Genomic DNA, 25,868 nt, shown 5'->3' on the forward strand with positions numbered 1-25,868 from the left:
AAGGGCTACAAACCCCCCAAGTTACCTTGCCCCCCCCCCAAACATAATGCAGATTCTCGAAACGCCGAGAAGAAGAACTCGCCATGTTAAGCTGCACCACCAGCTTAAACGTCTGTAGGGGGGTCTCCTGCCTTGAGCTCATTTCAGCCCGGGGAGGCATCGGTCCTCTGTAAACCCGACTGAGATTAGGGACTTAGAAAATAGATTTTTGGACACAAAAAAATGAAAAGACTTGCTGGGAGCTGACAGAGGACAGGAAACAACGCCAGAGGGCGCACTTGCACTTCAGTGTGAGTGGCCGGTAGAACAGCGGTGAGCTTCTGATGTGTCTGTGAAGCAAAGGCCGCGGCTCTGAGGCCTGCCACGTCTGTCGAGCAAAACCAGACTTCTTAAAAGTTAAGGCTACTGCACCCCAAAGAGCAGCTCTGAACGTCTCCAACGTTCGTCACGCGCCATCACAAGGAGCACAGAAAGCACAACCACACAAGTGATAGGCAGCAGCGCCCCCCAAAGGAACTTACCAAGTGGACTTCATGGGAAGAAACTAGGAAGAGAGCACCGTGTTTGACTGCAGAGAATTGAAAGAGTGAGTTAGGAATAATCCTGGGGAGCCCTCCAGTGAGGCCAGGGTTCAATAATTCGTGGTTAAAAGTGCAGAGCAACGTACAAAAAAAAAAAAAAAAAATAGAAATGAACCTGTGACTGGCAAGATAGACAGACAGACAGAAAGGAACTATATAATAAATACATAGATCACCTGGCAACATACATGACAGACAGATATGTGAGGAATTATTTAATAGATAGAAAGGCACTATATAATGGATCCACAGACTCACATAAAATACACTATATATGTAATGAATTATTATTAGAATTATATATGGGATATAGAAAGAGGAAATACATTATATAATAGATAGATAGATAGATAGATAGGAAAGGCACTATATAATAGATAGATACAGTCGTATGACAAAGTTTGGGACCCCCTCTTAATTCTTTGGATTTGTGTTTCTCATTGGCTGAACTTCCTTTTCATATCTGACATGCCTTATGGACACAGTAGGATTTCAGCAGTCACATTAAGTTTATTGGATTAACAGAAAATATGTAATATGCATCATAACAAAATTACACAGGTGCATAAATGTGGGCCCCCCAACAGAGATATGACATCAATACTTAGTTGAGCCTCCTTTTGTCCTCTAGACGCTGTCCTCCTATAGCCTCTGATGAGTGTCTGATTCTGGATGGAGGTCTTGTTCACCATTCATCATACAAAATCTCTCCAGTTCAGTTCAATTTGATAGACAGCCTGCTTCAAATCATCCCATAGATTGTCGATGATATTCAAGTCAGGGGACTGTGACGGCCATTCCAGAACATTGGACTTCTCCCTCTGCATGAATGCCTTTGTAGATTTCCAACTGTGTTTTGGGTCGTTGTCTTGTTGGAATATCCAACCCCTGCGTAACTTCAACTTTGTGACTGATGCTTGAACATTATCCTGAAGAATTTGTTGATATTGGGTTGAATTCATCTGACCCTCGACTTTAACAAGGGCCCCAGTCCCTGAACTGGCCACACAGCCCCACAGCATGATGGGACCTCCACCAAATTTGACAGTAGGTAGCAGGTGTTTGTCTTGGAATGTGGTGTTCTTCTTCTGCCATGCAAAGTACTTTTTGTTCTGACCAAATAACTCCATTGGTGTCTCATCAGTCCAAAGTGAGTCTGACTTGTCTAAATGAGCATTGGCATACAACAAGCAACTCTGTTTGTGGCCTGAGTGCAGAAAGGGCTTCTTTCTCATCACACTACCATACAGATGTTCTTTGTGCAAATTGCACTGAATTGTAGAACGATGTACAGATACACCATCTGCAGCAAGATGTTCTTGCAGGTCTTTGGAGGTGATCTGTGGGTTGTCTGTCACCATTCTCACAATCCTGCTCATATGCCGCTCCTGTATTTTTCTTGGCCTGCCAGACCTGCTGGTTTAACAGCAACTGTGCCTGTGGCCTTCCATTTCCTGATTCCATTCCTTACAGTTACACAAACTGACAGTTTAAACCTCTGAGATGGCTTTTTGTAGCCTTCCCCTAAACCAGGAGACTCAATAATCTTTGTTTTCAGATCTTTGGAGAGTTGCTTTAAGGATCCCATGCTGTCACTCTTCAGAGGAGAGTCAAAGGGAAGGAAGCCCACCTTGTAATTGACCACCTTAAATCCCTTTATATCTCATGATGGACACACCTGTCTATGAAGTTCAAGTCTTAACGAGCTCATCAACCAATCAGCATTGAGCAGTGACAGGCATTCAAATCAACACAATGACAAGGGGACCCACATTTGTGCACAGCCAGTTTTTCACATTTGATTTCATTTCATACAACTAAATACTGCGTCACCAAAAATCTTTGTTCGGAAAACACCGCAGTACTCCTAGGAAATGACAGACAGACCACTGTTATCTTTTATGTTGAAAGTCAATTATTATGCAGGCTGAGAGGGGGTCCCATACTTTTTCACATGACTGTAGATAGATGTGAAAGGCGCTATATAATAGATACATAACAGACTGATGGATCCCAAGGTTCTGCTGCTCACCAGACCTGGCAGGCTCAGTGCCCCGGCCTTTGGTTCACCTTTAATGCCCCCACTGCCCTTCACTAAGCCCATTCTTAGAGGCCTAATGTTGGACAATGGGCTCCAGGCGGACAATGTGCCCACCAGGCTGGCGACTGGCAGATGCTGACTGAGCTGCATGCCACTGAAGTGACTGCTGACCATCAGCAGCTTGGTCATATCAGACAATGGCTGCTGCTGTGTGTGCAGTGAGGAGAGCTTAGTGGTGTAGAATGGGGGGCTCTCTGATGGGCATTTCCTTTATTCCCATTTTTGTTTCCTGCTCTTATTCATCAATGGCCCCCCTCTGCATGCCAGGACCCCCCCGGTGATTCGTTTGAGTTTTGCCGTTTCAGCTGTTTTTTGGACGAGTGCTGCACGTTTTCCTTTGACTTTGAGTTGTTAGTTCATATAGCGCCTTTTGTTGTGATTCTACACCATTGCACTTTATCCATCCATCCATTTTCCAACCCGCTGAATCCGAACACAGGGTCACGGGGGTCTGCTGGAGCCAATCCCAGCCAACACAGGGCACAAGGCAGGAACCAATCCCGGGCAGGGTGCCAACCCACCGCAGGACACACACACACCAAGCACACGCTAGGGCCAATTTAAAATTGCCAATCCACCTAATCTGCATGTCTTTGGACTGTGGGAGGAAACCCACGCAGACACGGGGAGAACATGCAAACTCCACACAGGGAGGACCCGGGAAGCGAACCCAGGCGGGTCTCCTAACTGCGAGGCAGCAGCGCTATCATTGCACTTTACATTTTTAAAAATTAGTTTCATTTTCTGAGGCCAACAATATTCTGCCATCTATCACAGCAGTGAGGGTCCAGTTTGGCTGCAGCTGCCATCACATCCTTGAACCCGGGACCGTTGACTTTAATGACTCCCCCAGTTCCCCCCATCAGGTCTTCTCAGCTGGTGCAGATCCCTTTTTCAGCTGTAGCCCCCTTTATCCGTCCCTCGTTCCCGAAAGCCTCCATCGGTGTCTACTGGGACACACCGAGCCGGACCTCCACCTTCCCCCTACTCTCCTTGGTGTCTATCGGCCTCACCAAAGACTGCTCAGCAGTGGGGGGGGGTCACCCTTCGCTGGCTTTGTGGGGTCTCCACCGTGCTGGCTCACCCCCCCACCCAACACTGACTTGTAGCCTCATTTCCTGCTCCTTTTAAGCTGATGCCAGGCGCTGTGACGACACCTAATTATGCACCCCAGAACGCCAATTAGGACATTGGCCAAACTGCACCCGTCTGCACCTGAATGTGGGCTCATTAACCCCATCCCGTCCCCCTTTAATGCCCCCAGGTTGCTCCGCCACACACCTACACCCCCCCTCGAGCTTGAACACGCTGATTTTCAAAACTACTCATTCACCACAGTTAGCCATTGTGCCCGCTCCAGATGCCCGTTTCTTATTGGCTGGGGTTTTGTCACATGGGAGTCAGCTTACGGGCTCAAGTAAATGTGATCACCCACCCAGCCAGAGGGTGGCGCTCTTCTCCGATCCTCTCTCTCTTTCTCCCACTGCCGACCACCCGCCCACTACTGACGTCATCGCCTGGCCCCGCCCCTTCCCTCAGTTCTCTATTGGACTCGTGTCTGTCAAGTTTTAAAGCACACGGGGTCACCAAGGTGGCACCTGTTTGGGTCTCCTTATTACAATTTCTAACCCTACGTTTTTTTTTTTCCGTGAAACATTCCTCAGATTTTCATAAGTGGCTTCTTGGGGAGACTTTTTTTTATCCTGACCGCCCGTCTATTGTTCTTTCTTCTAGAAGGTTCCACCCGCTCCATACTTTAGGCTCATTTTTCGAGAAGTCTTCTTACACTCTTGGAGTGTCAGGGTTTTGAGGGGTCGTTCAAGCTGCTCTCCCAGGATGCATTGCGCTGTTTGTCAGCAGTTTGCCCCCCTCTTTCTGATGCCACTGACACTGCAGATCCATTGTTATGGCGGGTAAGGACATGGCAGACTACGGCAGGTCATCGACTGCTCATATTAATGGAGTTAAAAAACACAAACGTCTGGAGGTGCACAGTGTCCTGTAGGGCGGGCAGGCACCCCGGGTGTCCTGGGACAGTCACACCATCCTCACTTGATCAGCAGAGCAGCGTGCAGGTCACTGTAGAGAGAGCACTTTGGGGCGGCCATCTTCTCAAGTACTTTTGGGTCGTGGTCTTCCTCTGGTGGGTCGCGAGTTGCAGTTATTGATGGGTGACAGTGGGTCACAAAGTGAGTGGTGGCAGGTCACCTCGGTCCTCCTCCCACTCTAACGCCGGGACTCGATTCACTAAGGAGGCCCAACCCCTGCTCTGGTGGTCCTGCTCAATTTGTCCCCCCCCCCCACTTTAGTGGATCCCAAAGATGCTAATTTGGCAAAAAGTGGGCCATGAGATCATAAAGGTGAGTTCAGTCATATCATGGTCATTATGAGGCCCGGCAGATCGGGGGGCCGTTACTTCTCAGACGGCTCGTTTTGGCCCCCTGCTTCAGCCATCGTTGTCGCTCATTTCTTGAAGAACTTCAGAGAGGCTTTCTGTTTTTTGATAAAAGAGGAGAAGAACAAACTGAATGAACTGCCAGACATGAGGAGGTAGATGATGTTCTACAACCCCAGGGCCGTCTTAACGTATGGGCACTGGCTGGGGGCCCCCAGGAGCATAGGGGCCCACCATGTTCCTGATGCCTGTTTGTTTCTTTTTTGCGATCAAAGCAAGGGTCCCAGCACACTACGCAGCCTACGTTGCCGTTAAGACCACCCTGTACAGCTCAACTTGGAGAAAGTGGTGACGGCGGTTTGGAGAATGCAAACAAACACAGAAAGCAGTGACTTCAAAATCCATCACAAAGCGCGTAACGATAAGCAATTTTGTGGTGAGTCCGCTCATCTTCATCGTCCATGGAGGGCTGCCTTGTTGTGTTACTTCTTCACCCATCCACAAGGTGGCACTGTTTATTAACGCCTCTTCTCTTTCTCCCTCCACAGATTGGATGATCGACAGCCCGTCCATCTCTGACATCATTTCTGGTGTCTGTCTCCGCCCCCCTGGACCCGCCTCTTCCTGCCTGACCTGTACTTAAGCGGAAGTGTCGCCATCTTGGAGCAGCCACTTTGAGATTCGGGTCTAGAAGGACGTGTCTTTGACCCTTTTTAATGCGTTTGTAACTCGTGCTTATGTTCAATTATACTGCGGGTGCCCCAAACCTTTACACTTGAAGGAGTTTTTCGTTATGGGGTCTGTAACACATTCCAAAAAATGTTGGGATGGGGCAATTTAGTTAAAAAAATAATAATGATTATTAATAATAATGATTAATGAGTAGAAAGAGCTGATTGTCATCGTGGTCCACCGAGGAAAGGCCCAGGCCTTTAGGAGCAAAATGGTGGGCTGATGATCACAACAAATGTGTGAGAAAATCACACCAATGTTTCAAAAACAATGTTCCTCAAAGATCCTCAACTGGAAGGGATCTGGAAATTTCAGCCTCCACAGTGCAAGATATAAGGAAAAGATTCAAGAAATCTGGAAAGATTTCGGTGCGTCAGTCTAAGCTGAGGGTCTTCATCGAGGACCGGCACTCATCAATATGTGATGGAACCACGCGGGCTCAGGAGGTCTTCATCAAGTGCCACAAGTTGGAGTTCCATCCACAAATGACGTTTTAGGGCTCTGCTGCACCAAAAGGAAGCCACATGTTTAGTGTTCAGAAGTGCCATCGACTTCTCTGGGCTTGGGGGGCATCTGGGATGGACCCTCGCACTGTGGACGTATGTATTGTGGTCGGACAAATCAGCATCTGAAGTCTTCTTTAGAAGAAAGGCACACAGTGACCTCTAAACCAAAGACGAAACGGACCATCCAGACTGTCACCAGCATCAGCGCCCACGGCAAGGGGACCTCACACTTCTGGCCATAAGCACATACAACATATGGGGCAGCAGATGCCACCTTCAGGATGACATCTCATCTGTGGACGCCTGTGCACATTTCAGCGAGGCAATGCAAGACCTCACCGTGTGTGTGCATTACAGACGCATGGCTGTCTTGGAGGATGGTGCGGGTGCTCAGCTGGCCTACCTGCAGTCCTGTGACGTCCCCAGGCGAGGATGTGGGGTGTGTTTTACAATGCAAAATGTGACAAGGAAGACGCCATACTGGGGCCCACCTAAAGATTCTTTTAGCAAGAAGGTCAGAATGGGGGAGCCTGCACTGGTACAGGGCATTGCTGCACCCACCACATGACGAAATAGCTGAAGATTCTGGTTGGCAAAACCCATAGGTACACATATAGTCCAGTCGCACCAGCCCCCCCCCCAATCCCCCCCAGAAATGACCCTCTATTTTCCGGGTGTCCCTTTGGCCTGGTCCAGCCATTGGGGTCCTCAACAATGAGCCGGATCACCCTCGGGTAATCGTGCCACATGGCCGTAATGCTGTAACTGATGCTCCCTCACCATGCAGGTCATGTGCCTCATTGGGGACTTTGTGAGCAACACAAAGTCACACCAGCGGGACCCAAGGACCCTCCGAAGAGACACACATGAAGGAGTCCAGTCTTCATCTCAGGTCACTGGTAGCGTCCATGTCTCACAAACAGGAGGACTCTAAAGACTTTTGTGCCGCACACCCCTCAGTGACCTCATGACCCCCCCATGCTATCCCAATCCGTCTACTGACTTCATAGGAAGAGTCACCAGAGATACATGAACGTCACCGCTGATGTCAGTAAACCTCTCAATGACAAGGTCGACGCTCTCTCTGCAGACAGACCCCCTGCTGATGGCAGTGCCCAAGATGTCACCTGAAACACTCAACAAACCGGCACCTTCGGTCACCCAAACGTCTATTAAGTGTTGTGAGAAGGAAAGGCGACATTACAAAGTGGGGTGCACCTCTCTGGGGAATATTTTGCAAGTAGGTAACAATGATGGGAAGGCTTTGGCCATGACACTCCTATTGCCCCCTTTTCCTTAAACTGGAGGACCGCGACGCCCCAAGTCTTCTAGTTGTTCCCACATTTAAGATGAAGGAGAGCTGTAACTGGCCAGGATCTCACCTGGAGACCAATTGATTTTGGGCTAACTCGAGACCATTGGGCGTTCGTTTATTGTGATTCACTTTGAGTTGAACTTTTCTTTTAAAGTCTGTGTTAAGCGGGGACATTGGGCTGGCAGCTCACTGCTTTGACGTTGTCTCCTTCTCCTGACAGTTGAGCTCTCACTGCGTATATATTGTGATGGTCCCGGCCGGGACGCCCAAAGAAAGGAAGGGGGAAGGCAGCTACTTTGGGACACTGCCTTCCCCAGGACACTTCCCTGCAGCATAGCGGTACCCACAGGGCAGCATGGGATCTGGAGTTCGGCTTCACAGTCCTGCTGGGTACCGTGGGTGCTGCCAGGAGACTTTCTACAGAGCCCAGAAGTACTCCAAAGTCATGAGGATGGAAGGACAGAAACACTTCCAGGTCAAGGACTATTTAAAGGATGGCTGTGAGCCCAGAAAGTGAGCCAAGTCGGGAGGTAGAAGACAGAGCTTACTGGGAGAATTGTGGGTGATTAGAGTTGGATTATTGTGATTATTTACGTGCCTGTATATGCTGGCTGTGGTGCTTCGAGGGCACCATATTTATAGAAGAATTAAATATACCTTTTTGTACTTTCACCTGGTGTCCTGGACGTCTGTCTGTCAGGTCAGAGGAGCGACAGCGCCCTCTAGTGTCACAATATATCAATAATGATGGACGATATGCAGAGGTGGGCATCCTGGCTGGGAAGGAGGGTGATTCCTTAACTAGATGGGATGCCAGCCCTATGCCACTTCAAGAAACGGGGCAATAAAAACTCATCTTTGCCCAGAACAGAGGATGTTGATGCCAGGAAGAATACATGGGCATCCCGGCTGGATTAGATCCAGGAACAATACCAAGCCAGGAAGGATTGGGGACAACAATGGATTTGGTATGTTGCCTCCTCCAGAACGTTAGATGGCAGCTTCTCCAGATTCCCTATGGGACTCGAGAGTTCTTTGTGTCTCAGCCTTGCTGTTACAGAAATGTAACAGATGGTATGGGGTCTCCGCCTAACCTGGAAGTGCTTGCTGACCACATGGGCAGAAGCACAATATTGGCCAATATGAAAGGACTTGGGTGGGATTGGGCAAAGCCCACCTGGGTGGTGTTGAGGAGGAGCTGAAGAGAATTGTGGGGATTATGATTTTTGGACCTTGCCGAAGGCATGTGTGAAAATAAATCCCCTTCATCTGAAAGGGCTGTCTGGTGCCCCCTAGTGGCTCACTATATCTATAAATGTATTGATTTATTCAGACGTCTCCTCCAAGTCACACTGTTATATAATTCTATATTCTGTATGTATATCGTCATGGCAGACGGATTAAAGCCTTGGCTGATGGTAATTCTCCTCCCGTCCAGGAGATGGCGCTGTGTATTAAGGGTCTCTTTTCCTCCCACTGCAGAACGGAAGATTGAGGGTTTTCCACCTGTGACGTCAGTTCTGGGGTCCGTCTGTCTGGACCCACCTCTTCCTCCCAGAATGCCTGATGACCATAACAGCCACCATCTTGGAAGACTCGTTTATCATTTACATGCTTTTCTTTTTGACTTTTTGAGTTCTCAAGCCACAAGGTACCCCAAAACCCTCACTCGGCTTGTCTTCTCATTACTGGTTGCTGTCACACAGCTGACTGCAGTTCTACCACCGCTCCAGGGGTTGGCGCTGTGCCCTAATGCCTTTCTCCTTTCCTCCCTCTGCTGACCGGTTGATTGACAGCAGGAACACCTCTGACTTCACTTCCTGTCTCTATCCACTTGGGCCCGCCCCTTTCTGTTAGAAGGACCCCAAACTGGCAGCCCTGCCATCTTGAGACGGTCCCGACTCTGCAGTGACTGCGCTTTCTTTTGAATTTTGCTGCCACCGGTTATATGGGGTGACCGTCTTGGCACCCCAACTCTTTATTGTTGTCCCGTCTTTCTGTTTCAATATTTACAGTGAGACACGAATCCTTCAGGGCCCTAATAAGGTAAGCAGTACCAGTCCATGCCAAGAGGGGGCACTGCTGTTAACGCCTTCTCTCCTTTAGCTGTACTTGTGCCGAGTGCTCAGAAGCCGCCGTTTTCCCCCACGACACCTCAGGGTCAGGTTAGAATCGGCCGCCGCGCACGTCTTACGGACACGAGGAGAACACGCAGGCTGCACACCGATGGCTTCATGAGGCAGGAGCAGGAACCTCTACACAGCCACGCTGCCCTTTACACAATTTATTCAACATTTAGGTTCATCATTCTGCTTTTGTTTTGTTTCTCATCAATTGTACAAATAGTCAACAATTATGAACGCTCAAAGGCAGCTCCGTCATCTCCGTCAAAGTCCTTACACCTCTCGCCAGGCAGAACCCGAGGCCACAGCGGGCCACTCGTCCCCTTGCTGAAGTGCGCATCGTGACGGAGGTCGGGGTCAGCATAGACGTCACCAGCTTTACCGCCCACTCCACTCGCTGCTGGGTTTCCTGCAGGGACGCCCTTTAGGTTTCCTGGCCATCACAGTTTGACAGCAAATGAGACAATGAGACCCCGGAGACGAGCAGGGACTCCTGGTCAGAATGGACCCATAGATTCAGCCCCACTCGACACACACACACCCACACACACCCCGCCGGCTCTTCTATGGGCGGGCGACGTGGCGTCCATCAACGGTGTCGGGGCTCGGCTCACTGTGCTGAAGTGATGAATGTGACCAGAGCTTCCAAAACACAGCAAAGAGACCACACAAAGACGCTAAACTGTAATTCATGGCTACACAGACTGTATATAAAGAGAAAGAAAGGAATACGGTGGAGATCCCGGGGGGGGGGGGGGCAGTGGGCGAGAGAGGGGGGGCAGTGGGTGAGAGAGGGGGTGTGGGTGAGAGAGAGGGGGCAGTGGTCAAGAGAGGGGGCAACAGGTGAGAGAGGGGGGTGTGGATGAGAGAGGGGGCAGTGGGCGAGAGAGAGAGAGAGGGAGAGGGCAAAAGGGGGTTATGGGCAAGACAGAAAAAGAGAGTAGTCCATGGGTAAGGGGGGGGGGTGTTGGGCATAGGTGAGAAAGCGAGAAAGGGCAAGGGTGGGAGAGAAGAGCGAGAGGATGGGGTGAGAGACAGGGTGATGTCCATACGGTCAGTTGTGCTCACTCAGATCCTTCTCCTCCAATCCCAGCCATTCCTCATAAATGCAGGAGGAGTGGTCACTCTAATGGCCACTGCACTAGCAGACCTCCATGTGTCTGTGTATTGGCTGGGGGTGTCAATGACCACTCGACTCGAGACCAGTTTGACTAATTCAGGAATCACCCAGTGGAGTAACAGAATGGGAGACGTGAGGAGGACTGAAGATGGCCGTGAGGTGGACTCGATTCATACACTGACGGATCTGAATGAATAAAGGGGGCACCCCCAGGTTCATCTTTACAGGTACGGTGCCACATCCAGCTGTTCAAGATTGTTTGAGAAGGTTCAAATCTTAACCCTTGACAAGTTTAAAATGAAAGACTGGAAGGGCGAGATCTTGGCCAGCCCAGGAGGGGGCAGTACTGAGTGATGGTGGCACGTCCTGATCACAGCTCCCGTATTTCTCGACTCCCCTCGCCCACTGTGAGTTCTTGACTATGTGGCTCTCTACTGCCCCCTAACCCACATCTGAGCTGTCTGAGCTCATCCCGCACAGTGATACGGATGACCAGGGAGCTGCTGTGGTGTCGCCTGTGTGCCCCCCAGTAGCTGCCACCTAGTGTTTTGATCGTTCTGCATCTTTCATTGGCCACATGCATGAATAAAAAGAGAAGAGAAGCTGCCAATGTGAGTTTAAGAGGACCTGCTATGCCCAAGATGCTCATTTCGATGGGCATCTGCTTGACAATGGCAGCCCTGAAGGGAAGTATCCAGAAAGGTGGAATCAAGTGCCCGGTATGCCAGCCATTAGCCACGCCTCCAGGCTCGCTGCATCCACATGGGCTCAGGCTCGTGCCAGAGTGCGTGTGTCTGTCTGTGTGTGCACGCGCGTAAGTGACCTTCAGAGAAAGCGGACCTTCAGTGGAACACTCCACCCATCAAAGCTTGAGAGCCTGGCGAGACTCGGGTGGTCACCCATCTGAGTGCATGGCGTCGATTCACGAGAGGATATTGAAAAAAAAGTACAGACAAAAAAAAAAAAAGAGGAAAAGAAGGAAGTGGGGGGCGCTGGGGCGGGTTTGGAGGGGACAACAGTCGCTCAAAAGATACACAACAGAATGCAATTTCAAAGTCACTCGTTCGTCCTGCAGAGAGTCCCGGCCGTGCCCGGCTCACATCACCGAGCAGCACTTGCATGGCTGCTTCTCCTTGCTGTTGAGCTCCCCAGCTGCCTGCTCAGCCTCGCCCTTCTCGACGCAGTCCTCGTCCTTCGGCGCCTCTGCCGCGCTGCCGTTGGGTGGGTCCTGCTGCGCCTGCTTGCCGTCTTCGGCGGCCATCTTCCCTTCCCTGTCCTCGATGACCACCAGCTCTGCCTTGATGGTGCCCTCCAGGCCCAGCACCTTCTTGGTTTCTGCCTCATCCTCCACATTCTGATAGCCCATGAAGACCATGGTGACCGGGTGCTCCTGGCTGGGGTTGTTGCCGTTACCAGCCTTCTGGGGGGTGCCGGTGGGTTTGGCCTCGATGCCGGTGATCTCCTTCTTGGGAGTCTGGGATGTGCTCTTGCCGTTCTTGACAATGGTTTCTCCATCCTTGGTGGTGATCACATCGCTCATGGAGACTTCATCTGCTTTGTGGATCAGCTCCTCCACTTCAGTGGAACTGAGGAGGTGAACTCCATTTTCTACTGTTCCATCAGCAACACGGACCTCGTGGACCACTAGGAAGCAAACAAGAGGAAGTCTCTTTAAGTTCATTTTCTTTCACATCGGTCCTCCACTAAATCCCTCCAATTTTGGTAATTTTCTTTTACAAAATGTGAAAAAGTATTTGCCCCCTTGCTGATCCCCCAGTATTCCTGCCCATTTTATCCAAAGAATGTTTTCAACCACAACCTAATACTAGAGAAAGGTGACCTGAGGGAACAAATCACATATATTTTTAAAACTTATTTTGCTTACCTAAAGAACAAAATTCCCACAATGAATATTTTGTTGGCAATTTGACTGCAAATCTAGGGGGCAAAATTAAGTAAGCAGTCAGCTGTTATTCGACTTGTTTAACTAGGGGGCAATTACTTTTTCACAAAGAGGATTTTTTTTTCATTAAATAAATTAAATATGTTTTAAAGGTTTAAACACTCTGTTACTTTTATCTAACATTTGGTTTCAGTTGAAGGCCTTGAAATACTCAATGAGAAAAATCTGCAGAGAACACGTACCGCTTATTATATAGAGTACATTTCATATAGTGCCCTTCGTTAGTGAACAGCATCCCAGCTCACATCATTAATTTTGTTAAGATTTGTCCATGTTTCTACCACTGGCCAACAAAGTGACCAACCCAGGGTCATCTAACAAGTTTATCACCCTTTTCATTTGTATAGCGCCTTGCAGCGAACGCCATGCCAATGTGCTTTTGTGGGCTGGCAGGCGATTTAACTCAAGGCAACACTGAGTTCACATCTGGGAATGATCAACACATTTCTGAGTTATATAGTGCCTTACACCATGAACATCATCCTGGTGGAAAAAATAATGAAACCAGCAGGTTAACTGAATCATTCTGACTGTTAAGAGTCAGTAGCAGGGACAGAATCAATGGCCTTGTGAATTTTGTAGCGCCTTTCCCATGACATGCAATTTTGGGATGCTCTGAGTACGCCGCAGTCTTTACAAATTGGCACGTCATTCATGGGCCAGTGGCACCTGTGATTTACATGGCACCTTTCAGACTGAATATGCCACCGAGGTGAATTAGAGGCACTTTATAATCATTTACACATTTGTACAACTAGAGCGTGATGAAATTCCAATGGTGGGAATGCATATGATATTGAATTTCTCACCTTGGTGACAACATAGCACCAAGCCCAACAAGATGGACAGTCCTATTCACCTCATCTCACCAAAATAATTGAGCTGTGAAGGTCTGTAAAGTCCCACTGTCCATCAAACTACTTGGTCATTTATTCCACATCTCTAAGAGTTTCTGTGTGCAGAAATAACTTTGTTTGAATTTTCGAAACCCTTAAGTTTCCAAATGTGTTCTTGGTGAAAAGTTTATTTTAACAGTAACAGCTGGGATCCACTGTACAAATTCCCTTCCTAATTTTGTGAGGACGCTTCATATCGTATCATCTTCATCTCCATTTGCTGTAAAGGCTCGGCTCCTTCATCCGTTCCTTCCTAGTGGCTCTCCATGGTGCTGAAGCAGGCCAGTCGTCCCCTACACATGTGAACGAAGTCAGTGCAGCTGCCGTCCGTGGTGCTGAACCCGCTAGCTGCTCTCCTCTGGACTACTTCTACTGCTGCTCTGTCTTCTTGCAATACGGAGATCCCAGCTGCACAGAGGACTCCAGGTGAAGCCTCATTAGTGTGGTATAGAGCCGGGGTCGCCAGCTCCAGTCCTGGAGGACCACCGTGGCTGCTGGTTTTCGTTCTAACCCTTGTCCCAATGAGTGACCTGTTTGTGCTGCTAGTTAACTTCTTGTGAATTCGTTTAAATTGAATTACTTTCTTAAGATTTCTTCATCGTTCCTCTGATTTGCTTCATTTCTTTCCTTAAATGGCACCCAAACAGAAATGAAATGTGAAGCGAGGGAGCCAACAGAAGACCACCTAAAGTCAGGGCCTCAAACTCCAAGCAATTTCACTCCAACCAGCTGCTCAATCAGGCTCTTGATTCTTGTTGTTAATTAAACCTGATATAGAGCTTAACAATAACCTTCAGTGGCTTGTACTACACACATAGGGGGCGCTATACAGTACAACCTAATACCCTTTCAATACTCATAACCACTTCTATCAAGGCTCCTCTCAATTTCTATTTGGTTCTGTTCCTTCCGTTGTTCCTCCTCTGTGACTCTCTATGGTGCTAATCCAGCCCAGTTGCTGTTGAAGTCAGTACAGCCATTGTCTGTGGTCCTGAGTTAGCCCAGTCACTCTCAACTGAACATTCTCTGGTGCTGCTTTGTCTTTTTATTGTAATATGGAGACCAAAACTGTACACAGAACTGCAGATGAGGCCTTGACTATTGTGTTAAACTGCATAACCACCACTGACTTGTACTACACACATCATGGATGTTATATAACCTAACATCCTATTAAATGTCTTAATAGTGTCCATCTACTTCAATCATATCACCTCTTAGCTTCTATTTGCTTTAACTTTAGTGTACAGGTTCAGGTCTTTCAGTCTTTCCACCTCAGTCACTCTCCGTGGTCCTGAATTATTCCACTCATTCTCTCACCTGGACTTTCTCTAGTGCTGCTTCGTCTATTTTGTAATATGGAGACCAAAACTGCACTCAGAAGTCCAGATGAAGCCTCATTAGTGTGTCAAATACCTTACAAATATCTTCTGCCCACATAAAGGGCACTATATAACCTAAAATCCTATTAATTTTCATTGCCAATTTAATCTATGATTACAGGCACTGAGCAGGCTCCTGTCAATCATGGAGAATCCACTGCATCCATGGAACAGGATCATCTCCAGACAGAGGAGCAGCTTCAGCGACAGACTGCTGTCACTGTCCTGCTCCACTGACAGACTGAGGAGATCGTTCCTCCCCCACACTATGCGACTCTTCAGTTCCACCCGAGGGGGCAAACGTTAACATTATACAAAGTTATTGTCTGTCTGTATACCTGCATTGTTATCACTCTTTAATTTAATATTGTTCTTTATCAGTATGCTGCTGCTGGAGTATGGGAATTTCCCCTTGGGGATTAATAAAATATCTATCTATCTTATTATATAGTGCCTTTCAATTATCAATCTATTATATAGTGCCTTTCATGTCTATCTATAGTATGAAAGGCACTATATGATAGTAAGAAAAGCACTATTATATAGTGCCTTTCATGTCTATCTATTAGACAGATAGTATGAAAGGCACTATATAATAGACAGATATGAAAGGCACTATATAGTAGATAGATATACACTATCTAATCAGGTCATCATTCAATTTCCTTTCGGTTACTCTCCATGGTGCTGAATCAGACCAGTTCCTCTCTGCAGTCCATAGTCCTAAATCAGCACAATTGCTTTTCCCTGCACTTTCTCTAATTCTGATTTGTATGTTTTGTAATATGGAGACCAAAACTGCACACAGTACTCCAGAAAGAAGGCCTCACTCGTGTCTTACATTAACTAAGGATAGCCTGACTTGACTTGTTCTTTATTTCACCTTATCCAATTTCTTGTATTAGGAATTTGTTAGCTTTCACATACCCCTTGGGGTCGGAGCGCAGGGTCAGCCATTGTACAGCGCCCCTGGAGCAATTACAGGTTAAGGGTCTTGCTCAAGGGCCCAGCAGAGTAGGATCTCTTTTTTGGATTCGAACCGGCAACCTTCTGGATACCAGCATAGATCCTTAGCCTCAGAGCCACCACACTGCCCCAGTATCCTTCTACTGCATATATAGGGGGTGCTATATAATCTAACATCAACCTGGTCACCTCTCAGTTTCCATTTAGTTCTGCTCCTTCCATCTTTCTTCCTCAGTTGCTCTCCATGGTCCTGAATCAGCCCAGCTGTTCTCTTCTGGACTTTCTCTAGTGCTGCTATGTCTATTTTGTAATATGGAGACCAAAGCTGTAAACAGAACTGCAGATGATGCCTCAGTTATTACTTTAAATTGCTTAAGCGTAACCACCTTTGACTTACACTCCACACATCATGGATGCCATACAGCTGTCGGAATAGCTCCCATCCACTTCAGTCATATCACCTTTTAGCTTCTTTTTGATTTAACTCTAAAGGTTCAGATCTTTCAGTCTTTCCACCTCAGTCACTCTCCATTGTTCTGAATTATTCCACACTCTCTCTCCACTGGACTTTCTCTTGTGCTGCTTTGTCTGCACTCAGATGTCCAAATGAGGCCTCATCAGTGTGTTACATGGCTTACGAATATCTTCTTCTACTCACATAAGGGTCGCTATATAACCTAACATCCTATTAATCTACACTACCACTTCTGTCCAGTTCAATTTGGTCACTTTTCAATTTACATTTAGTTCTGCTCCTCCAGTCTCTTTTCCTCAGTTGCTCGCCTCTCCACTTTCTCTAGTGCTGCTTTGTGTTTTTTGTAATATGGTGAGCGAAACTGCACACAGTATTGTAGATGATTGCACACTAGTAAGGTAGAGAACTTAAGGATAACCTCCATTGACTTGTACGCCACACATTAGGCCACCATATAACCTAACATTCTATTAACCCCTTCTGTCCAGTAACATCAGGTCACTGCTCAATTTCTATTTGGTTACTCTCCATGGTGCTGAATCGCCCAGTTTCCCTCTACGGTCCCGAGTCCATGCAGCTGCTGTTCAAAGTCCTCAGCCTACTTGCTCTTCTCTGGTCATCCTCTAGTTCTGCTTTGTCTGTTTTGTAATATGGTGACCAAAACTGTACCCAGTACTCCAACTCACTAGTGTCTCACATAAATTAAGGAAAACCTGACTTGACTTGCACCACACACATAGGGGACGCTATATAACCTAATGTCTTATTAATTCTCATAACACATTCATCAGGTCACCTCTCAATTTCCATTTAGTTCTGCTCCTTCCGTCTTTCTTCCTCAGTTGCTCTCCGTGGTCCTGTAATCTGCCAAGTTGCTGTTCTCTGGACTTTCTCGTGTGCTGTTATGTCTTTTTTGTAATATGGAGACCAAAACTGCACAGAGTACTGCAGATGAGGCTTCATAAGGTGGGTAGCTTAAGGAAAGCCTCCACTAACACGTACACTACATGTCAGGGCGCTATATAATCTAACATTGTGTTAGCCTTCACAATAATTCCTCTCCACTTCAATCATGTCACCTCTTAGTCTCCATTTGCTTTTAAGAATCCTTCTCCTCCTCATTGGCCCTCCATAGTCCTAAATCAGCCCAATTGCTGTTCTTTGGACTTTCTCGTGTGCTGTTATGTCTATTTTGTAAATGGAGACCAAAACCACACAAAGTGTAAAATATCATTTCTTTAATTTTGATTCCTTTTGTTATGTGCTAAGCCCACATGGGGTGGGGCACCTCTGGTGTTGGATCTGGGTGATTGTGGTGCACCACAGGACCACTGCTGAAGCACAAGGGCACCCTGCAGTACTTCTAAACGCATTGAAGAGCACATTAGATGTGGAACCACCAGTCCCACCCCCTACATTTAATATAAGAAGAAGAAAAGAAAGGAGAGGAACTCCTTGGGGTCTTCACCTGTTCATTCCTCTCTGTGCCACGTAAACCACCCGCCCAAACTCTTCAGAAAGCAATGCAGCAGCGCCCAGAAAAGAGAGAGAGAGAGAGAGACGCACTGAGAGCGCCCCCTAGCAGCTTACATTTGTCACCACCCCAGGCAAAGCATTCATCATGCGGTGGACAAAGCGGGAATCTTGAGGGTGCACTGGGAGAAATGGGGCCAGTGGATTCTGAAGCATTTCCAAACGTCCTCCAGGGAGACCGTGCGCAGATGAAGATGCCACCCAAAAAATGGCCTAAACTGCATGCTGCCACGTCTTACAAAGCAGAGTTGGGTGAATTGTTGTGTGCAAAAGGAAAAGAGGGTCATACCTGTGCCTCTAATGGAGCGTTGTTAAGATTTGCATTTTGCTGGAGTTGCCCATTTGCCTTCTCTTAACTTTGTATTTTCTGTCCTAAAGAGAACGTGCGGCTGGCAGCTTCAGGCGACCGACTCGGCAATCAAGTCCTGCTAATGTCACCTTGAGGAGAGGCCAGCTCTGATCATGTTGAGAACCACGTTCAGCAATGTCCCGTGGGCCTGTAGGGGGCACTGTGCTGTCCAGTCCTTTACCACAGCAGAAAGGCACCGTCAGATAACCATCAGTGGAGATAATGGAGCAGCAGGCTGTGATGGCACTGCTGAAGCCCAATGACAAACTCTGAACAGCAGGGGGCGCTATCAGGTATTGCATATGGAAGAAACTGGGCTGCTGTTGGAGCAGCAACTTAACCACAGGACATTTTCTCATACATGGAGACAACAAGAAATCTGTCAGTCAAATAACCCAATAACATACTTGGTCACACATGGAGACAACATGACAGTTGGCTAAGGTGGTCCATCATGTACTCACTGCTGGAGGTCAATACATCCTCAGAACAATAGGGGGCGCCGTCTGACAGATGAATAGCATCATAAGACGTGTGATCACATGTCGTGATACCATGAGGGCCGACTGGAGCGGTGAGGTCATGTGTGCTCACCCAGAGCCCATTACCTCCTCTGAACTGCAGGGGGAGCTGACAGGTTAAAAAGCCCAGTGACAGACTCCATAATTGTACATGAAGTAAAATGGACTGCAGGGGGCGCTGGTCAGGTAAGCAGCCATGTGTCAGACTGTGGTATTGTATATGGAACACAACTGGACTGCAGAGGGTGCTGTTGGAGCAGCCACTTAACAGCAAGACATTTTCTCATACATGGAGACAACATGAAATCTGTGCAGAGTGGACAGGTCAGACAGTCTTTCCCAGAACACCCTACAGGGGGTACTGTCAGTCAAGTGGCTCAATAACAGGATACTTGGTCACACATGGAGACAACAAGACAGTTGGCTATGGAGGTCCATCATGTTCTCAACATCCTCAGAACAGCAGGGGGCACTGTCTGACAGACAAATGGCCTGATAAGACGTGTGATCACATGTGGAGACACCATGAGAGCTGACTGGAGCGGTGAGGTCATGTGCTCACCTAGAGCCCATTACCTCCTCTGAACTGCAGAGAGTGCTGACACATTAAAAAGCCCAGTGACAGACTCCACAATTGTACATGAAGTAAAATGGACTGCAGGGGGCGCTGTCAGGAGAACAGCCTAACAACAGGACACCTGATCACATATGGAGAGAACAGGACAGCTGGCTATGGAGGTCCACCATGTAGTCACACCTGGTACTCAATACCTGCTCAGAACAGTATGTGGTGCTATCCAACAGAGCAATGGCCCTCTCATAAGATGTGTGATCATATGTAGAGACACCATGAGAGCTGGCTGTCAGTGGTGAGGTCACATACTCAACCAGAGCCCAGTATCTCCTCACAACTACAGGGGACGCTAATGGATAAACCACCCAGGGACAGATGCTGGGATTGTACATGAAGTAAACAGGACCACAGGGGTCGCTGTCAGAGCAACAGCTTAACAACAGAACACTTGATCACACCTGGAGAGAACATGAGAGTTGGCTCACACCTGAAGCCCAATGCAATGCTTCAAACAAGCAGGGGGCACTGCCAGATAAATGGTGTAATTGCCGGAGGCACACATGGTGACAGCAGGATGGCAGAGCTGGAGCCCAGTACCTCCTCTGAACTTCAGGGGGTGCTGTCGGTCAAATAACCCAATAACATACTTTGCCACACATGGAGACAAGACAGTTGGCTATGGAGGTCCATCATGTACTCACTGCTGGAGGTCAATACATCCTCAGAACAACAGGGGGTGCCATCTGGCAGATGAATGGCCTCATAAGACGTGTGATCACATGTCGTGATACCATGAGGGCCGACTGGAGCGGGGAGGACATGTGTGCTCACCCAGAGCCCATTACCTTCTCTGAACTGCAGGTGGCGCTGTCAGGTTAAAAAACCCAGTGACAGACTCCACAATTGTACATGAAGTAAAATGGACTGCAAGGGGCGCTGTCAGAGCTACAGCGTAACAACGGGACACTTGATCACACATGGAGACAACATGACAGACAACTCTGACCTGAATGCCCAATGCATCTTCAGAAAAGCAGGGGGCACTGCCAGATAAATGGTGTAATAGCCGAAGGTACACATGGTGACAGCCGGATGTCAGGGATGGAGCCCAATACCTTCTTGGAGCTGCAGGAGGTGCTGTTGGTCAAATAATCCAATAAAAGGATACTTGGTCACACATACGAGTTGGCTATGGAGGTCCATCATGTACTCACTGATGAAGGTCAACACATCCTCAGAACACCAGAGGGCGCTGTCTGGCAGACAAATAGCCTAATAAGATGTGCTCATGCAGAGCCCAACATCTCCTCAGAACTACAGGGGGCGCTGATGGATAAACCACCCAGGGACAGATGCTGGGATTGTACATGAAGTAAAATGAACTGCAAGGGGCGCTGTCAGGGCAACAGCTTAACGACAGCACACTTAGTCACACATGGAGACAACATGACAGTTGGCTATGGTGGTCCATCATGTGCACACACCGGGAGTTCAATACATCCTCAGAACACAAGGGGGGGAGGGGGGCTTTCTGACAAACAAATGGCCGGATAATAAGACGTGTGATCACATATGGTGATACCATAAGGGCTGACTGGAGTGGTGAGGTCATGTGTGCTCACCCAGAGCCCATTACCTCCTCTGAAGTGCAGGGGACGCCAACAAGTTAAAAAGCCCAGTGACAGACTCCATAATTGTACAGGATGTAAAATGGACTGCAGGGGGCGCTGTCAGGTAAGCAGCCCTATGACAGACTCTGGTATTGTATATCGAACAAGACTGGACTGCAGAGGGTGCTGTTGGAGCAGCCACTTAACAGCAGGACATTTTCTCATACATGGAGACAACATGAAATCTTTGTGGAGTGGTCGGGTCAGACAGTCTTTCTCAAAGTGCCCTACAGGGGGTTCTCTCAGTCAAGTGGCCCAATAACAGGATACTTGGTCACAGATGGAGACAACAAGACAGTTGGCTATGGAGGTCCATCATGTACGCACTGCTGGAGGTCAATACACCCTCAGAACAGCAGGGGGCGCTGCCAGACACACAGGCCAATAAGCTGTAATGCACATGGTGACAGGAGGCTGTGATGGCAGGCCTGGAGCCCAACAACTCCTTGGGACTGTAGGGGGTCCTGTCATATCAAAGAGGAGCTCTATGACTGATGTGGTCTCACTGCCAATGGCAGGACAAGTCCTTTTTGTGCCTTGATGGTCATCCCTCATTACAGGGATGGAGTCAACCCCTTATCCTGACTAAAGGAAATCCAGTAGCTGCCAGGTTTGGTCTACTTAAATGGCAAACGAGCCCAATGGAGTGCGTTGTAAAATTTCTTTGGGTCTCAAATGTCCAGGTCCGTATTGCAGCCGAGGCACTGACCACTGCGTCTTGTTCAAGGCAAATCTTAACAAGGCCCAACTGAAAAGCAGGAAAGGTGGCTGGGAGATTTGAGAAGATTAAAAGTCACCTTTTAGGTCATCCTCATACACCTTGATCCCTTGGCGCGAGAGATCTTTGGGCAAGAGGGTACTGGTAGACAGAACGGTGGTCTCTCCTGTCAATCTGTCCTTCTCAACGGTGATCTCCACAGAGTACATGGCTGGTGTCAACAGAAGGAAACTGCGTTAGACCTGCAGAGTCGCGACAAGCTGCCCCTCGCCCGGCCTACGGGCATGCAGGATGGCCTCCCCGTGATCATCTAAAGGGGTCTGTGCCATTCTCTTATAGGGCCAGCAACAAAAAAAAGGAAAATCAAGCAGCACATGACAAAGAAGTAAGATGGAAATGTCCATTTGGTTTCATCTCTCATTAGAGACAGCGCTGCACCCACCTGCCCGTCCATCCACGTCACCCAGCCACCTGCCCGTCCATATCACTGGGGCCTCATTTTAACTTATGGTACATCTGGCCCGTCATTGACATCTCACTCTCACATATCCAGTCAAACCATCAGTCTGTGAATGGCCCTCCACTTGAGTCCTTGTGCCCATTTATTAAGTCATCCACATGCCCACCCACCCAACCTCCCTATTCCTGGACTCCTAACTCCGAGTTTACCTCTACCAGCCCGTCCTCACTATCATTTAGGAGGGGGAGGTTAGGAGCACACGCTGATTACAGGGCACTGCCACCCCCACCGCACGCCTGTCATTTAGGCCTCCATTTAATCTTCTGTCCCCCCTTTAAATGACCTCACCAGTCTGATTCTGGTCAACTACCTTCAGCCATTTCTAGCTGATGCCCCCCCCCCCCCCTTTGCTAATCTGTCTGTCCACCCAAGCACTACCTATTCGAATGAGTTCATCCATCATTAATTAACATTAGTTCATCCATCCATCATCAACCTCATTAATGTGCCCATCATGGTGGGCCGGCGTTTCATCCTACAGTCTTCTGGGACTGAATTCCATTTCCACTTTGTCTGTCCGGAGCCTGCACAGTGCTGGGCATCGCTGGCACACATTCCAAGAGACCCAATTTCAAATCAAACTGTCTATATGTGGTTGGCATGTTCTCCCTGTGTCCTCCCAAATCCCTAAAGATCTGCAGGTCACATCAACTGGCCATTCTATATGAGCCCCAGAGTGAGTGGACCCTCTGCTGTACCTGTGCCCATCAGGAATGTCCCCCAATGCCTCACTCGTCTCACAGCCCTGGAGTCCCGATCTCAAATCTCACCCCAGGAACCATCCATGTGTGGCCCGCCTGTTCTCTCTGGATCCTTGTGGGATTTGCACCCACGTCCCCAAAGATGAGCTGGGCACATTACCTGGTGTTTCCAAATTAGGGGGGCAATCCATCACAGGATCCAGTGCACCCTGGACAGACCCCGGCTTGACTTGCAGCCCCAGAGGCCTGATTTTCTCAGTCTCAGCCCAGTGACTGTCTAGGTGCAGTTGGCATGTTCTCTCCCCAAGTCTGTTGGGGTCTTCACTCCACACACTCTTAATGTTTCCCCCCCACAAGGATGTGCCTGTTCAGATAGCTGGTGACTCTACACTGGCACCCTGATTGACCCCCACATTGGTTCAAACTGCTCGTAGCTGTTGTCTATCTTCACACACCTCCTTCCTTCCTTCCTTCTCCCCATCCATCTGTTATTCCCTTCTTATTCCTTCATCCAAACTGACAGATTCCTTAAGCTCGCCATTCTCTGTCTGACCCGAGTCCACCCCACGTTTCCTGCCGGCTTCTATGTTCCATACATTTGCATGCTTGCCCTCTCATTTGTCCACCTTTGAATCCATCCATCCATCAAGTCTTTAATCTAAAATATAACTGAGGACAATGAATGGATTGTTCTGAAGACAGCAGCCTGGGTGTCCCCTCGCTCATCTCTGGAGAGGCATTCCAGTGGCACCCAGTCAAACTGGAAGAATTCCACAAGACTGTGGGACAAGTGGCAGGATACAGTGATCCACACGTGGAAAGCCATTGCACCACCAAGGCCCCAGCACAGCGATTGGGACATCAGGTTTTAATGCTCACTGGTGCTTGACAGCTACGCTAGGGGGCGCCGTCACTTGCAGGTCTGTGAAGGCCCTCAGTAGCCACCTGACGCGGAGTGAGAGGACCTGACGGGAGTCCATCCTCTGTCAGACCACCGAATGACCTCCGACGATGGAGGAGAGCATCGCTGGGCACAAATACAAAAGGTCATCAGCACACACTCAGCGCTGCCCCCCTAGAGGGGGCCTGGCAGACCCTTTGGCCATTTCTTAGCAGCTTGCAGCAGGTCACCTTCGTTTGTCCTTTTAATTACCCGCTCATTTGCAGTTACAAAGAGTGGGCACTGAGTGGGCATTAAATTGGCACTGTTTAGACCTCTGCACCCAGTGACCAGTCCAGCCAGTCCACACTCATCCGGTGAGCCAAGTCACATCTAGTGAGACCCTCGGCACGCTGCGTCGCTAGGAAGCAAAATAAAGTGCCAAGCCGGGGAGAGTGAAAAAGTGAGCAATTAGCGGAGGGCCATAGCAACGGAAAAGCATCAGCAGGAGAATGTGAGGGCGAGAAAAGAGGAGGAGGAGGAAGGCCATCGGCCCCACAGATTGCTGTGTTTTCATGCCCACTCAAAGCGGCTTTGAGCGACAGCGAGACACGCGCACACAGGACAGAGAACAGGGTGGCTGTTAGAGTGGAGAAGACACTGAGCCCCCCCAAGGTCATCGCCAGCTTGAGAGTGGGAGACAAATGGCCGATTCACGCCGTGTTTAAACGGGCTGACTGGTGGTGGGATGTCCCAGTTGCACAATCCTGTTTTCCAGCAGATGCCTCAGCTTTGAAATACCCGGGACTGCCAACGGCTGCTCCTCCTGCGACTTTTACCATTACTCCATTTTTGGCTGGAAGCTTGCGCCCACCATGGTAAGACCACCCACCAGCTTCTGAAATTCAAAGCGCAGCGGTCTGCTGGCAAACTATTTTCTTGGAAAGCTCCAGTAGGAAGGAGGAGGAGGACAAATGGTTTGCTCGTCCACACGTTACGTTGGTGATTGGGAGGCACCCAGGGAAATGTGAACGTGGAAGACGGGACGGTGGTCTCTGAGGTGAGCCTGACGACTGCGCCAAATCGGAATGTCCAAAGTGGCCAATGACAGACAAAAACGCTCCCCTCATCATCCTTTACACCTGCCATTTATTCACCCGGCGTTGGACGTCATTCTGATGTGGCTCCGGCTTACTGTCATGTTGGGAAAAATGGGAAGTGGCTCGAGGCCACACAGCAAGGCACCGTTAATGACAATCAATATGGTCGATGACTAAAATGTCAAGTGACGTTTACAGACGAGGCTGAGTGAGACGTGCAGCAGTCAAGCGTTAGGATCATGTGAAGTGCACAGCCACGAAAGGTGCTATACAAGATAACGATTGATTCATAGACTGAGAAACAAGTAAGGTGGGCTAGGGAGTCCAGAGGGTCAGGCGCTATATACAGCACTTGATAAGACAGTGCCAGCTACCTGACGCTATTAATATCAAGATCTGCCAGCTGGCCAAGTTAAGCAAAATCAAGGCAACAAAATGTCTATCACCAGTATTAATTAAGAAACTGGCTGAGGTGAAAGCCTGCAGCCACCTCGGCACACCAGGGCCCGAGTTTGAGACCCAACAATCCAAAAGGCAGCTCAGCATTATTCATGACAAGGTGACAAAATGTGATGGGCTGTTAATTCACAAAGTAACTGGAATGAAAACCCGCAGCCACAGTCCGAATATGCAGTGGGACCACCTGGCTCGTGTCACAGAGCCCCCAACTTCAGGGGACCACGCTAGAAGGTTCTTCTATACTGACGCACAGACACTTATCTTTTAATTTAGGTGGACCAGCTGTGC

The 25,868-nt window shown here is 48.7% G+C and overlaps 1 protein-coding gene across 2 annotated transcripts in view; it reads right to left on the reverse strand.

Moving 5' to 3' along the window:
- Positions 1–10,705: 10,705 nt before the first annotated feature.
- Positions 10,706–25,868, reverse strand: part of palm1a (paralemmin 1a) — a 133,241-nt gene continuing 118,078 nt past the window's right edge. Inside the window, exons 8-9 of one of the 2 annotated variants that reach the window (XM_028816649.2) lie at positions 22,000–22,131; positions 10,706–12,517 (exon numbers count right to left, since the gene is read on the reverse strand). In XM_028816649.2, the coding sequence (XP_028672482.2) occupies positions 11,970–12,517; positions 22,000–22,131 (680 nt within the window). In that variant the 3' untranslated portion in view covers positions 10,706–11,969. The remainder of the gene's footprint in view (positions 12,518–21,999; positions 22,132–25,868) is intronic. The other variant, XM_028816651.2, reaches the window with a different exon arrangement.

This window comes from Erpetoichthys calabaricus, chromosome 12 (assembly GCF_900747795.2).
Source record: "Erpetoichthys calabaricus chromosome 12, fErpCal1.3, whole genome shotgun sequence".
In the NCBI taxonomy this organism is placed as follows: domain Eukaryota; kingdom Metazoa; phylum Chordata; class Cladistia; order Polypteriformes; family Polypteridae; genus Erpetoichthys; species Erpetoichthys calabaricus.